The sequence below is a fragment of the Epinephelus lanceolatus genome, chromosome 14 (assembly GCF_041903045.1).
Source record: "Epinephelus lanceolatus isolate andai-2023 chromosome 14, ASM4190304v1, whole genome shotgun sequence".
Taxonomy (NCBI): domain Eukaryota; kingdom Metazoa; phylum Chordata; class Actinopteri; order Perciformes; family Serranidae; genus Epinephelus; species Epinephelus lanceolatus.
Genome location: NC_135747.1, coordinates 10,715,843 through 10,732,596, shown reverse-complemented (window position 1 = coordinate 10,732,596; position 16,754 = coordinate 10,715,843). Strand labels below are relative to the sequence as shown.

Below are 16,754 nucleotides of genomic sequence, written 5' to 3'. Positions count from 1 at the left end.
CAAAAGGAAGGCAGTGCTTATAAGAAATCCCAGGCGTACCGCTGGAAATTAGAAGTGCCCTGAGAGTATGACTCTATCAAACTGCCTGATGTAATGGAAAGATAATGTACCCTGGTGTGCAATAACCGTAATGCCGACGAATGGTTTCATGATGCATTCTGAGCCTTGTTGCAAATACCAAACAGCTGGAGTCCACTCCTCCTGATGCCACCCACTTTCACAAATGCACCTTAATATTCTACTAAAACGCACAAATGGATTTATTGGCAATTTCTTAATCCCCAGAGGTAGAATTCATAAGGTCACAACAGCACAAGGCACTGCAGATGATGTGAGCACACAAAACTGAAAACATAAAAGAAAATGGAGCCTCAAGCATGTGCAGCACAACTTGAACAAAGGCATTTACACAACGTATATCATGGGACATTTGCCCCCACAGTCAGAAGACAATAGATAAGACGAGAGGCAGCCTACCTCAATAATGTAGCTCGTTAAAAAAGCAGTTGACACCGGCAGACATATGAATATTTCAGAGTCCTTTCTTATAAAATGGAAACTACGAGTACTCTTTAATCTTTCAAAAGCCCCAAGGTATTTTGACAAGAATGTTTCTGGCGAATAATCAGACAGGTGATTGCAACCCAACAGCAGGTAATTTTCATCAAACAGCAGCCAACCGCTGCAGTAGCGCAGGATCATTTTGATTAAAATGACAGGTTATTCCAATCAGGCGGCAGCTGATTTTAATCAAACAAACTGTCAGTTAATCAAACAATGAGTGGTGAGAGATGACTGTAATCAAAAGCCAGGTGACGGCAAAGTGATGTGTTTATTATAATGCATTTTTCTTATTTTCATACAAACAATACAAAGTGATAAGTGAATGCTGCTTTGTAAATTGAAAGCCACTGTATCAAGTGTTCTAAGGTGTGTGGGACTGAAAGTAGCCTGATTATAAAATTGAAGGGCCATTTTGTTTTTCACTTCATTAGTCAAGTCAGAAGTTTATTCATGTTTGTCATGTTCTCTTTGGGAGCTTTTTTTTTTTCATTTTGCCCTGACCAATCAGAAGATGCATTGTCCCTGTCAATGTTATTTCCAGCAAACATAGACACTGCACTGAAGGCTGCCAAGAGCATTTAATTTAAAGCTGTAGATGGTAACTTTTATAAAAAAGAAAACTTTTGTCATATTTGGTGTACATGAGACATAATCTGTTAAAAGTAAAATGTTTCTGAAAACATTTGAGGCAATGCAGTAACATACATCAACAACTCAATTTGTATTTGACCAGCACTGCCTAGCTAAACGGTTCACGAGCAGTGATTGACGTGATGACAGCTGTATTAGAGACTTCTCAGCTCTCAGTGTTTGTTTTCTTTAAGCTGCAGTAGATTCTAGCAAATGCTCTTAGCAGCAGCAGGAGAGGGAGGAACACGATTTTTTTTTTTCACAGACTATCTGTTTCATGTTCTGCTGTGTGGATATAGACAGTTTCAGCAAATATGACATTAAATTATTTTTATAAAAGTTAAACTGTAGCTCTAACTTTTATCATGTTGATTCAAGGAATATTGTCTTCACTTCACAAGGAACTGCTTTTTCTTTCCAGCACCCATGTGAACAGGTTAGAACAGCCACACAGCGCTCCTCAGGTGTGACTCGGCTGCTGCTCAGCTGCAGAATATCCAGAGAATTGGAGCTTTGCCTATTTTTTCTGTACAATGTGTACAGTTTCAGTGAAAATAAGCAGTGAAAATGGTTTTCTGATAGTCATATTGACATGATACACCCTTTCACTGCAGTTTCAATGTCATTATCTGTCACAGACATAAAAAAATATAAATATTTCTTTTTAACTCAGTCTTTCCTAATTCAGTTTCAAAATAAAAGCCCTCTGACAACATTTCTGTCGACAGGATCCCTTTAATTGTTAACAAGAGGCTTTTAATTGTGAAATATTTGCAGGACCATGTCAATGACAATGCATGGCTCCGTAAATGAGTCCCAACTTTTAAATGTGGAAATACAGTAGCTATGCAGCAGCATTGCAGCAGCAACACTGTCTTTGTGAAAACTGTACACGTGCAAGCCACAGCAGTTCAGCCATCATGCGCTGCTCATGCAGACAGGGTGGCTCAGGTATTAGAATTAGATGAGAGGATTGATACCATTCTCCTCTATGAAAGTAGTATTGATCTTTTCATCTAACTCATGGCAAGAAAGTGAATAGATGTATTTCCCAGAGTTTCAAACTATTCCTTCAACAGTTGTCGACTTTATTGGGATAACACAATATGGTCACTGAGTCAGATCAGGCAATCATTAAGTCATAAATTCTTGCTGTAACTTGGCCGACAGGCATGGCCACACAATAGATCCTGACCAATCATAAGTTGCTGTCTTGTATGATTTGCATGACATTGTGCACAGGCGATCGGTGAGGTGCTGAAGACTGTTCCACATTACAGCACCAACAATATCGTTCCTTCTTTGCTCTAGAGTGCCCTGTGCTTCTATGGGTCAACATCATGAAAGACGTCGAAGAAGTCGTCAGCTTGGCAAGAAAAAGCAAAAAAAATTCTGACGTGCTAGTCGTATCGTTTGTTGTGTTCCACTAATAAAACAAGCAGTTGCAATGCCCAGTGCTCATTTTTGTTCCTGTCGTCCTATGTCTGTGGGAGCGGACCATTACTGGGATAATGAGCTCTGAACCTGGCACAAGTCAACTTGCAACAACCTGTTACTATTTTTTACCATTATTCTGGCTTTAGCACAGGAAGACGACCTCCACATTCCTTATCTCACCTAAAAGTTCTGATTGGCTGATTGAGCACAACATTAGCCTCTTAGAATTGCTGAAAAATGACTGCAGCAATTCAGTCAGCAATTCAATCTGGAACTAGGCTAAACTCAAAGAACCATTAAAGCCACTATGCAATGAACGTATTACTTTCTTAAAACGTAAACAAATGTCAAGACACTTGTAACTGCTTGTGGCATCAACAACTGTTGCCTTCAGGGAAATAAACCACCAGTGTGCTCTTCAGTGCAATCATGACAGGACACTTTGATATTTTTATTTTATTTCTTATACCTGATCATTATGTTCTTACATTTTGACAGCATAAAAGAATTCATGACAATTATAATGAAGGGTTTTTGTCATAATGTGCTCAGAAATTATGCTTTCACTGAGCAGTCTGGTCAGGAGGAAATCAACATCCCTTTGATTGTATATGCCATCATTTATGACTCACCATCTGAATTCAAATAAAGGGAAGAGAAAAATGTGGTCTGTGGTGTGACTGAAATACTGTAAGGTGGTTAAACCTATTTTGGCTGACCTATACTGCATTTGACCCTGCTGTGGCATAAAGACTCGCTATCCTTACACCATCCTGCTGTAGCTCTGTACTCTGGAGGCTAGCAGCAGGCAAAAAAGACCAATTTAGCCCTCAAGGATCAATAGAGAGATGCGAAAACCCATTTAGATCCATTTGTGGTGTAAAACTGTAATTACCCACAAAAACCCATGCTTTCAAACTCATCAATAGCACCCATCAGTGTTGACAGAATTAAGGTAGAGGAGGAGCAAATAGTGAGTTAGCCATAGAGAGGGGCTGGAGGGACACTTTCTGTGTGAGCACTGCGTTTAGACCTCTTGAGAAAGGAGCGAGGGGCTTTTCATAGCCGGCACACGTATCCTTAATAAAGCCCAACTCTACGGAGAGCAAGAGGATAAGACATGAACACGCCCCTCCCACTTCACAGGAACAAGACACCTTTTTTGGTCATTATACATCTCTTTGAAGTCAATTTGTGTTTTTTTTGTGGAGGTTTTGCATCTCCTTGTAGATGACTTTGTGACTTTTTCTAGTCATTCTTATCTCTTTGTAGTCTTTTTTGTTGTCTCTTTGAGGTCCTTTTGCATCTCTCTTGGTTCTTTTGTATCTCTTCATAGTTGGATTGTGACTCTCAGTAGACTTTTTGCATCTCTTTGCAGTCGTTTTGTGAGTCTTTGTAGTCTTTTTTACATCTCTTTGCAGTTGTTCTGTGACTCTTTGTAGTCTTTTCACATCTCTGCAGTTGTTTTGTGAGTCTTTGTAGTCTTTTCGCATCTCTTTGCAGTCATGTTGTCAGTCTTTGTAGTCTTTTCACATCTCTGCAGTTGTTTTGTGACTCTTTGTAGTCTTTTCGCATCTCTTTGCAGTTATGTTGTCAGTCTTTGTAGTCGTTTCACATCTTTGCAGTTGTTTTGTGACTCTTTGTAGTCTTTTCACATCTCTGCAGTTGTTTTGTGAGTCTTTGTAGTCTTTTCGCATCTCTTTGCAGTCATATTGTCAGTCTTTGTAGTCTTTTCGCATATCTTTGCAATCATGTTGTGAGTCTTTATAGTCTTTTTGCATCTCTTTGCAGTTTTGTGAGTCTTTGTAGTCTTTTTGCATCTCTTTGCAGTTGTTTTGTGAGTCTTTGCAGTCTTTTTGCATGTCTTTACAGTCAGGTTGTGAGTCTTTGTAGTCTTTTTGCATCTCTTTGCAGTCATGTTGTGACTCTTTGTAGTCTTTTCACATCTCTTTGCAGTTGTTGTGTGAGTCTTTGTAGTCTTTTTGCATCTCTTTGCAGTGATGTTGTGACTCTTTGTAGTCTTTTCACATCTCTGCAGTTGTTTTGTGAGTCTTTATAGTCTTTTTGCATCTCTGCAGTTTTATGAGTCTTTGTAGTCTTTTCACATCTCTTTGCAGTTGTTGTGTGAGTCTTTGTAGTCTTTTTGCATCTCTTTGCAGTGATGTGACTCTTTGTAGTCTTTTCACGTCTCTGCAGTTGTTTTGTGAGTTTTTATAGTCTTTTTGCATCTCTTTGCAGTTTTGTGAGTCTTTGTAGTCTTTTTGCATCTCTTTGCAGTCCCTTTCAGTTATCAATTTGTGATAACTGAACCTCACAATATTTAGTGCCATGCCATAAAGCAGTACAATAATATTTCTGTGTGTGTGTGTGTGTGTGTGTGTGTGTGTGTGTGAGGTGTGTATTCTTAAGGCCTTCTCTGCCTCTAATCATTTGTATACATATTGTATGTACATACAGTATCGTCTCCCTCCCTTTTTCTTTTTATCTCAACATTGCCATTGTTCTCTCTCTGTTCTCTCCTCCCTGTCCGCCTGTTTGCTTCTCTCACTCATTTCTTCAAAGGATTACAGTGAAATTTGAGGCTAAGGATTATGAAAATCAGTGCTATGTTCAGTTGGTTTGCTAAGGTTTGCTTCTTAGGATTTGTACACAACATGAGGCAGTCAGTGGATCTGTTGGCCTCAGCTGCTGTGTGTGTATGTTACAGAGTGTGTGTGTGTGTGTGAGTGTTTACATGTGTGCAAAGTGGCCTTTTCAGTTGGGAGCCAGCAGACAGTCTGGGGGCGGGTGGGGGCTTTGATGGGAGGGAAATAATCGTAGGGAACTAATCAATACGACACATCCTGCTAAGAAAGTATCCTCACGCACACGTCACACATTCTGATATGTACAGTACACACATTCACACGCCTCTCAAGCCCTTTGTGCCTCTCAGCAGAATGTGTGAAGAAATGGTTTGGTGTGTGTGAGAGAAAATGGGGGAAAAAATAAGGTTCGTCACAAAGCATTTGCTGTCAGGTGCATGTGTATGACTGTTTGTGCACGCCTGTCTACGGGTGTTCAGGTGTGTGTGCGAGTAGCATTAGGATGTGTTGACGCACTGCAGTCTAGTGGTATAGTGCCTATTGTGGAGAAAGTGAGAGGCCTCATTAAAAATGTATGAAGCCTAGACATCAGCCACCGACCAACAGCGGCCTCTCGGGATGGCCGAGACTCTGAAAGCTCTTCTACAATGGGAGGTTGTGGGGGGGGGGGGGGGGGGGGGGGGAGTGATGTGCATGTATACATGTGCATGTGTGCAGTGTTAAGCCTATACTCCCTATGTGTGGAAATTTCCTATTAGCTCAAAAGCTCTTAGGATTTTTGCTTAGAATCTTAGTTCCTCACAATTCTTCCTGCTGCCTCCTATTCTCATTTAGATACTTTTACGATAACGCAGACACTTTAATTGTCAGGCTAATCTTGTCTTGAGGATGACTATTGCAAAATTAGAGCGTGTGTTTTATAATCTTTAAAGGTTAACTCAAAATACAAAAAGAAACCTCACTTGCCTCTCATGGTATTTAGCTCTGCAGATAATTTGGGCTTTAACTGTGAGGTATATGCATCCACCTTGTTACAATGGAAGCAGGGGTGTTTATATCTGTGTTAGAGGATTTAACACAAGTGTAGATACAGTGTCTATGAGCCAATAAAAAATAATAGCAGGTAATAATAGGGGTGTGTGATATGGCCAAAATCCTCTATAATAGTATGGGTCATTTTATATCATGGTAAAATATATATCACAATATAGGAATTGTGCTGTGAATTCAATTAAGAAATGGTTTAAAATAATCGTACTTTACTTCATCACATTCATTTTCTTGTTTTATTTGGAATATCCATAGAAACCAAAAACAACTGCCTCATTTGGACAACACTTTAGTTAAAGACATAATCGTAGAACTAAAATTCTTTCAAAATTTTTAAGCTTTAAGGTTCCTGAGAACGAAAATATCAAGTGTTGCATGTTTGTGTATTTACAACTTCATTTTCTCCTTCCCTCCAAATCACACTTCCTTGCCATGCAGCTGGATTTGTGAGAATCATAAGACCATAAGATAATCACACGAGAATCCAGCCCTGATTTGCTACATAGCCTGCTCCGAAAAGCTCCTGCAGTAATAATGGTATTGTCAAATCTCTACTGGTGGACACATTTCTCCCGTTGCACAGTGTATCATCAAACCCTAGTAGGTACATTTGTAGTCTGACTCACAGGATGTAGTCTGTTTGTATAAGTCTGTCCTTGGCCACCTATTTCAGATGGAATTTCTTTCCCCTTTTGCTATGTGCGTGTTGCTAAGAAGGGCACTGACGCTGCATCCTGCGCTTACCACTACCCAAGATGATTGTGATTGGAATAAAGAAATTCATCTACCCAGAATGTTTTTCTTTCCCTTGCAGTGCAGAATCACAGCGCTAAAATGAAATGAGGACATAGGTCTTGTTATTTGTAACAATATAATACCCTGAATCCCAAGCCAATTCAGTACAGTACTATAGCCACGATTGGACAAGATTTTATATTTTTACTTTCTCAAAAACTCTATGTAGTTTTAAGTATCTGTAATTAAAACCATTATTTTCTTAATTTTCATATCTGAAAAAGAAATGCCCTAGAAAATGATGTCTGCTGCCACCAACAACAGTAAACATGGGGAGTGATACACTGGAAACTTGGCTCCTTTTGCTTAAATACTGCCAAATGGGTATTGTTTACCTCTATCCAGGACAGTATCTCAGCATTTGTGAAAAATCTCAGCATTTGTGAATACATAGCCAGCTCACGAGAGAGGTGACAGACACATACACATCAGAGGCAGAGGAGCACAGATTGAGAGAGAGCATTGAAAACATTTTTTTTTTTTTTTTGACAGTTGTATCAATTTTTGCCAAGTAGCGTGAAGAGCTTGTGTTGGATCTGTAGTTCTGTATCAATGTAGCCATATCTCTGATTGACATTTTTACACCTCTAATTGGAAGCGAATGGAAATGTATTTGCAGTAGAATATTCCACTAAAAAACAGAAAGTGTCCTCACTTCTCTGGATAATACACAGAACATGCTGTCAACAGTTATTTTCGGGACTATTTCTCCGTTTCCATAGAAAACTGTTGACAGCAAGGTCTTGAGGCAGATGTCTCAAAACCTCTGCAAATAAAACCCAAACTCTCTGCATGGCAAGAAATTGTAAGGGTAAGGCAGGAGCTTGTTTGGGTTTTTTTTTTTGCAATTTGGGTGAATTGACCCTTTAAACCAGTGTGTTGCAGTCTCATTGTGTAACGCTCTGCAGCAGCAGGTCATTCAGAGCTACATCGGCTCACCTTTGGTGTCATGTGGGATTTTGGATGCAATGGTGTCTTCTCTGAGGCATAACGAAGCCTTTCTTCACATCACTCTTACTTTGCTGATCCATCATTACAACAGTAGCTGAGCACTGCCACGCTTTGCTGCACGGCGTTTCAATCAACATCAATGTCAGCAGTACGAATCATTGTGGCTGATTGAGAAGGTGTCTGTGTGTGTGTGTGTGTGTGTGTGTGTGTGTGTGTGTGGGTGTGTGGGCACACGGTTATGTGTTGGCGGGTGCCCACGTGGGCGCGTATGCAAATGCAGCTGTAAGACAGCTGAATGCCTGTGCTTTACTGAGAGCTTGGCACCAGGGGAAAATGAAAAGACCGGGAGAATAATGACAGATTTATAATTACAGAATCTAACGTTCAGCGCTACTCAGCAGCAACTGTCTAGGGAAGGCAATCTGGGTGTAATTTCTGCTGATCAGGCCCGCCACACACTTAAGGGTCACATCACACATGTGCCAAAGCACCCCCACACACACAAACGTACACGCACATGCACGGAGGTGTATGTGCTGACTCTCGCACCCTATAATTTGTGCAGATGTCGCACATGCAGAGGAACCCACGCAGACTCACGCACACAAACACAAAATGCCTCGCACTTAAATTTCACCGAAAATTGTGGTGCGACAGCAAATTGCCTGGTTAATTTGCAAAAGCTAAAAGCATCAAGTAAGCGTCCAAGTCACTGAGAAATGAATGCATTACAGTCTGTCACAAAAACACACCAGAAACATCAGCTTCATGGGAGGAAGTAACTGATTCAATATATTGCAGAGAAGGAAAAAGCATATGGGTGCAAGCAGCTATTTGCCAAAGACAAAAACTAACATACTTACACACAATTTCACTTTTCTTCAGTTATGTAGAAAAGCTTTTCTGAACTTTGAAGCTAGACAACTTGCGCTTAAAGTAATCATCAGTTGTAAGCAGAAAATACTTTTTTTTTTTTTTTTGAAAGATTAAGTTATCTGTGATTATGACTTGTGCAACCAAATCACCAGAGTAAATTTTGGAAGTGTACATTTCTGCAAACCAGGAGAATGTTACATATTCAGGTTACTATGTAGTGGAGATGTTGAAACTTAACGTTTCAGCAATGCAGTGGTTAATGCATGGGTAGGTCTGGGCACAAAAACGACTCAGCAATGGTAAGGAAAAGATTGTGTTTTGGCTTCAAATACCTGGTCCTGGGGGCACAGTCCCAGCTGAAAAAGTAGTGATGTTTCAGCAAGACGGAGAAAAAAAAACACTTTTCATTTCACTATCCCCGCCAGTGTGTTCTTAACAAATTACCCATGATTGGTGCCTTAAGAGCTGATGGAAACACGGGTCACTACCAAATATCCATGTGTGAAGCCTAAAAAGCAGATAACACACTGACAGGTTGCTACAGAACACCCATGTTTAGAGCCTAAAAAACTGATGGATTTACAATGACAGGTCGCTATAAAAAACAGCCATGTTTGGGGCCTAAATGCCGATGGAAACACATCAACAGGTCACTACAACACACCTGTTTAGAGCCCAAAAAGTCAGTGGAAACACACTGACAGGTCACTACAAAACACCTATATTTAGAGCCCAAATAGCCAATGGAAACACACCAACATGTTGCTACAAAAAAAAACATTTTTGGAGCCTTAAAAGCAGATAAAAGCAGATGGAAACAGACAGACCACTAAAAAACACCCCAACGGGTGGCTACAAAACACCCCCGTTTGGAGCCTAAAAACTCGATAAAATCACTCCAAGAGTTAGCTTCAAAACCCACATTTGGAGCCATGAAAATTTGATGGCAAAACAGCTATTATTTGCTAATCCGCAACCAGTCTAGAACAGAAGTCTGCAGTTTCGTGCAGCTTGGCATCTGTCTCACTTACAGTAGCCTAAGTGACACACCATCCACCATTCCCTCCACCTCCTGATGATATAGTTAGCTCATATATCATGTCACTATAGAAACATTGATATGGTACTTATGAAACATGTCAAATGTAGCGTCTTCATAATTTGCAGCAACATACAATGCCACCATTTTCTTCTGGCAACTGGGCTGACTTGCTTGTGGATATAAAAGAGAATTTCCATTTCAAGGCAATGTAGGCCACAATTAAAGCTCAGCTGTGACAATAATACACCAAACATGTCTTGGCCTCGGAGCCAGTGCTCTGCAGTCATCCTCATCTCCATCGAGATCATTTTTAGAATTTCTCAGCTGAGTAGGTTTTGTTGAAGGACATTAAAAAGACACGTTGTTATACGAGAAGCAAGCTGTTCCACAATCTTCAGTGACTTTTTTTTTTTTACCAAGCTGTCTCAGTCTGCACTATGATAGTATTAGCTTATACATTATTATTTTCCATTTAGGCTGTTTTCAATGTTATCTAAAATAAATTACAATCTGAAAGCTTTAGAGTGGTTTTTCTCTTTGTGTATGTGTGCTACAATTTTCTCTGCAACACAAAAATGTACAGCTCTGTTATCTACAATTCTTTCACTATTAATTGCTTCCTGCCATTATAAGAATACATCATTTGTCAATCAAGGCCTCTGTGCAGCCTGTCTCTTTTTGCAAAGTTAAATCCATTTGCCATTGTGTCAGATTGAATGTGCCAAAACCCAGTTTGAACAGGATTACTATGCATGGTCCAACGTCCTGACAGAGTGCAAGCTGTACTGTTTTTTTTTTTTTTTCCTGTTTCATTTTTAATCCCTGAGCGAATTTCAGTCTGTGTCCCTCGCAGTCAAACACACAAACACAAGTCTCTCAGAATAAAGATGCTCTCATTTTCATTAATACCTCAGATCTTGTTTGTTTTAGATGTCGACATAGATATTAAATAAAATGCCAGGGCGTGTATGACTCTAATACGATTCCTTGCTCTGCAGGTGTGTTTGCAACATCGACTGTTCCCACATCAGCTTCAACCCAGTGTGTGCCTCAGATGGTCGCTCCTATGACAACCCCTGCCAGGTGAAGGAGGCTTCCTGTCAGAAGCAGGAACGCATCGAGGTCAAGTACCTGGGCCACTGCCAAGGTCAGAGCCACAAACACACACAGGTGTGCATACATTCATTCCAAAAGACACGACAACACCTCCTCACACACAGCAGAAGCTGTCAATCTGACTGCCTGGGCAGGTGTTCACTTCAGGTTGAAGTGAGGCCATGGAGGCAAATGAGGCAGCATGCAGGGCTAAATGCAGACAGCATGATTCTGTATCTCCCTCCAGCTGCAGCTTCAACCACATTTCAGTATTACAGATATTTTCACTCAATCATATTTTGGAATAGTGCGCAAAGATAATCCTCAAATCCCACATAGCCTTCTCTGCTATGTATATTGATAATTTTACAGAATGGTAATCCCCCCATTTTTAGTGTAGTATCTTTTATTTGGGTGCAGTATTTGTTTGCAACGGTTCCAGGGATAAAGTTATTTTATTAATCTCTGTGGTTAAATCCCTAAACTGAGTCATACTGCTAATCCATGTGGGAGAAGACAAAGGCACATAAGAATTATTCTTTTGAATATTTTATGTTTTTTATTTTATTTGAGGTATGATCTATCAACATCTTAATTTCTCCTTGTTTTGACTCATTTTGCTTTAAGCAACTACAATATCTGTCTGAAATTGCCATCAAGTGCAAAAAGAGGCACACAGTAATCCAGGGAGGTGTTCACATCTCAATTGTTAGTGGCTTTTATTGTGTAGGGGCACATTTGCAAGCATTTGATTGGCTCTCCATCCACCCGGGACCAACAGGACAATTGATTGAGATGTGAGAAGCAAGATGTAGGCTTTGAGAAGTAATGGGGAGTAAAGCAATCAGGGCTAACCAGCTCTGGAACACAAATAGAAATCTGTATTCCCCCACGTTACACCCTTTGGGTCGGACCACACTGATCGATTTGATCACGGCCCCACAAGTTCTGTTTCAATCAGGGAAAGTAGAGAGAGAAATAAATGTCAAGAAACTAAGGGATTTAGACCTGTGGAAAAGTAAACCTCATGCTAGTGGCACCTTGATATTTAGATTGCCGGTTTGTACAATTTCCCCATGTGTCACTAGGGATAGGGTCTTGAGATTTTATTGATACCAATGCCATTGTTGATTGTGCTTATTGGTCTGATTCTTGATTGATTCCCTTATTGATTTATGATCAATAAAGGCAACCCAATGACTGTAAATAAAGGCAGACAACACTTCTCCACTTCCTCAAACTGTACAAAAATAAAGCCAAAATATCCCACATATGGTGGCTGCCTTCTTGCGCTGGTAACGCCATTTGGACCCAGACTGCACAGTAGCGATATCAAACTCCTGCACTCGGACCAATCATGAGTATCGGTATTTGTCGTGTGCACACTAATTGACACACACAGCTGTCAAACATGACGTCAAACACCTCCTTTTTATAACATCAAATGACAGAATGTCATCATGACAGAATATTTGTACAGCATTCGTTTTCAATTAGGTTTTCTTAGTTGAAGAAACAATCTGCTAAGCTTGCTAATGTTATTATAACAGGATATTTACCCTCAGTAATGATCATACTGCTCAGTTGGAAGGCAGTAGCAATCGTGTGTAGAGTGTCATATACATTATATACATTACATGGCATTAGTGGAATTTAAGCCCATGTTGCGCAGAAAGATGTTTCAGCATATTGCTGGTGTTTCCACCCTTAATCTGAAATAATCATTTTACAGACATTACAGCAGCACTGTTGTCATCCTTTCCCTGAAATGAAGCCACACTTAAGATAGTTTCCTTCTCTCTAACATGACCACTCCTTGTTGCAAGTTTCCAGCAGCGTAGACGCATGAGTTTGACGGCGTTGTTTTGCATTGCACAACTTGTCAGAAAATTGTGCCAGCACTGATAAAAGGAATTGGATTCCCGTGGATGTGACAATTTGAAACTGATTCTCAACTGGACATGGTTCTTGATTCACTCGTTTTTTGTAAACAGTTTTATATGCATTTTATTTCTTTTTCTGTAAGTAGTCCTGCTTTCTCCTGTAGCTCATAGTAATCCAGAAGAATAAAAAGGCCCTGATAAGCCTAGCTTTTTTTTTTCGTTTATGTAATTGCAGCACCAGATGCTCATAAAATGAAGTGTTGTATCATTAGGACCTCAAGTTGTCATCAATGTGTGGAAGCTTGAAAAAATTAGAGGAGGAAAGGAAAAAGAAGGAGGCATTTTTTAGCTGTAGTCTTGTAGAGACTTGTAGAGTTTCCTTTCGAACAGTCTTAGAATTAATTTAGTCTTATATTTGATTTTTCTTTGAGTGGATGTCATACATTCAGGACTCTAGGTTCTGATTTTACGGAAACGCTGCTTTGTTTCTTGACTTTTATTTTTCCTCTGTGGTTCCAAGAGCCAATAAATAAGAAAAATAAATAAGAAAAATCAAAAATAATTGCATCATAAACCTGGAAAATACTTTCACTGACTCCATTTGAAGGAATGAATTCACGGGCCACTGAAAAAAATCAATTGCAATAAAATAATCATGATTGGAAGGAGACTTTGTCTAGCTATTGTGAAAAGAGGAATTCAATGCAGCGTCAATAAGGTGAGCCAAAAGTGCATTATTCCCTCTGATCTTTTCTACCCGGCTCTCCTCCATTCTAGCCTTTGTTCGGTATAATACTTTAGGGGAGATGGCTCCTCACTTCTGAAGAGAATAGTTCACATTAATACGCATTAACTCGACAGGTGCACACACCAAATGAACCCTTTGTGGAGATGATAATACACATTCAGTTCTCTCGACCTAAACTGGCATCAGATTGAACGTGTAACCCATAATGGAAACGGTCTGAGCTGTAGAAGAGGTCATAGTGACCTGAGATCTGTTTGAATGTGTTTTTTGGCTTTTCCAGGTGACATCAAAGGCGGAGATGGACACTTTGCACGGACCGACCTCACAGGTGAGTGCATTTGTAATGTTGGCCATATAACATGTGCTGCCACTCAAAACTATCTTAGTCCTGACTCTGTTCTGTACTTTTCTCTTTGTCTGTCACCCTTAGGCTTTTCTAGCACTTTATCCATTTCTGTCCTTTTTTTAAAATTCACTCTTTATGATAATATCTTCCTCTCTTATTGGAATCTGCGTCTTCCTTGTACGGTACAAAAATGTGTCCAATGACACTGTCTGTGTTTGTGTTTGCACAGTAGAGGAAAAAGAGGATCCAAGGAATGAGCTGGCCCGCGGCCTGTACATCCCCTGTCCAGATCACTACAAAAACTACTGCGTCCATGGAGAGTGTCAGTTCCCCAGTATCCTGGCCCAGCCCTCCTGCAGGTACACACACACACACACACATACAGTATTATCATATTTATGAGGACAAAAACAGTTTAGGATAGGGAACAGAAAATTATACTGACACTGCAGATGATGTCACCACCTAAGTACGTGGGCATCATGAGATTTTATTCAAAGGTGGGCAGAAAAGAGATGACAAGAAATGGAGGGAGAATGAGAGGGAAATGACATGCAACAACCCCCCAATCAACTGAGGACGTAACATTCAAGGTATATGGTTTGCATCTTAACCACCAGGACATGAGGACACCTATGTTCTGACACAATTTAAAGGGATAGTTTGGATATTTCGGGGTTGTATGATTTACTTGTCCATAGTCAGTGTCAGGGATGGGGAGAAACAGAATACAAGTAACTAAGTTACATATTTAGAATACAGTTTAGATTGGTCCTAACTGTATGTGACATGAGGGAGCATCAGTTTGATTGTATTGGTTTCTATTGGAATGTCCTAACTGGCCGCGGGTGCTGCAGTGCTGCCGTTTTGAGATTAGTACCTCATACAACCCCACTTTAAATAAAACGGAACTACCCCTTTAAGATTGAATGCCACAACATCTTAGGACAAGTATAGAAAATTCCTTCTGAAAAGTTAGGTAACCAAACACTTTTTTCTAAATATGGTGTCATTTTAGCATAATGCATTAAGCTGGCACAATTTATTATTAATTCATAATGAGCTGAATGGGTTTTTAATAGAGAGTAATCAATAAGGCTATATTTGTGGTAGCTAATTATGGGCTACAGTGCATGGATTCTTATGTAGCAATCAATTAAACTATATTCATCAGAGCTATTATTGGCGACAGTGTTTTTAAATTGTAACTCTGAGTGTACTAAGGCTATAAATAAATCCTACAGAAAGCCAGAGGACTCAGACCAGCTCTGTCTTACCGGCTCTAGTGTGTCATGTGTGATGGCTAGTCAGTTTGAAATGTAGCGATTGAAAGCAATTGCTGGAGCCCATTTATTTTCATCAGGCTTGTTTATCCTGTATGAAACAAAGCCAGTGTGCCGGGGGTGGTGGGTGGGGGGGTGTTTTTGATCTGGCTGTTGACCAGCCATATATGCTGCGCTGCTTCCAATGTTGGATTTCTCACTGCTAAATGGAGATGTTGGTGTTTCCTTCCCACATTATGATGTTGTTTCACAAGTCTCATTTCGATGTGGTGATGATTTCACCATGAGAACCCACACTTTGTTGCACCGTCATCTGTCTGCCAGTGCTAATACTGGGCTGTAAATACACCACCGGGCTGTTGTCACCATCATTTATGAGTGACACATCGAATGTGGCATCAGTGAGTCCCCAGAAGCTAGGAAATATATTAGTATTGTTTACAGCAGCAAAAAAAAGTAACGATAAAAACAGTGTCACTTACAAGTGATTGACATCAGTACTGCTAACAATAGCGCCTACATGCCATTGATTCTGGCAATTTTATACTATGTGTACTAATTAATTTGCAATGTCCCCTCTCAAAAAAAACTGATCTGAAATCATGTGCTAGTACAGTTTTTAGTGTCTGTCCTCAGTGAGGACCAAACCCTTTACACAACCTTAAAGCCGTAATTGATGTTATGCTGGTTATTTTTTGCTCTTTCAGTTCAGGTTTTACTGCCCACAACTTTACTATTTACATTCACCCTCACTGCTCTGATCAGTGTGGCTCAGTTAAAAAGCTCTGATAACCCCACTGTACAATACCTACTCAGCACCAAACAGCAGACAGACAAAGTTAGCAGCTAGCTGGTGAACATAGTGGAGCATGTAGCAGCTAAAGAGCCAGATCATTCCTTCAGGAGTTGGTGGAGACCAAAACCAGAGCTAAAAGTGAGTAAATATTATATTTACATTCGTCAGGTGGCCAGAAACATGATCTCCGCTAGATGTGTAAATAGGCAACTGCTTGCGAACATTAGCCATAGCAACTTTATACAGTGATAATGTGTCAGTGTGGCCAAAAAATATTTTTTAATGCATTAGTTTGACATGACCACTACATGCCTTCTCTTACTCAAAAACCACAGAAAAGCTTAACACATGAAGGGATTCTGTCCACAGAAATGCTAGAAGACTTTTAATTTGAAATGAATAATCAAAGTGTTTAAATTAAAAATAAATATTTGTATATATTTTTCATGTCTGTGAGACATTCTACAAATGACACTGAAACTATAGTGACAGGTGTAATGTTGCTGGTATGAAGTTAATATGATCAACAGATCATGTTCTTTGTCTAAAAATTTGGCAACATGCTGAATCTCGAGGTGAGGTTCTGCTGACACACGCTGCTCCATGGGCTGCGTGGCTGCTCTAACCTTTTCACATGGGCGCCAAAATGGAAAGCAAGAGGTTCTGTGACACA

At 40.0% G+C, this 16,754-nt stretch overlaps 1 protein-coding gene across 2 annotated transcripts in view; it reads left to right on the top strand.

Moving 5' to 3' along the window:
• Nucleotides 1–16,754, top strand: part of tmeff2a (transmembrane protein with EGF-like and two follistatin-like domains 2a) — a 153,744-nt gene that overhangs the window by 130,808 nt on the left and 6,182 nt on the right. Inside the window, exons 6-8 of one of the 2 annotated variants that reach the window (XM_033618211.2) lie at nucleotides 10,929–11,077; nucleotides 13,937–13,984; nucleotides 14,235–14,361. In XM_033618211.2, coding sequence (XP_033474102.1) covers nucleotides 10,929–11,077; nucleotides 13,937–13,984; nucleotides 14,235–14,361 — 324 coding nt within the window. Of the gene's footprint in view, nucleotides 1–10,928; nucleotides 11,078–13,936; nucleotides 13,985–14,231; nucleotides 14,362–16,754 lie in introns of both variants that reach the window. The other variant, XM_033618210.2, reaches the window with a different exon arrangement.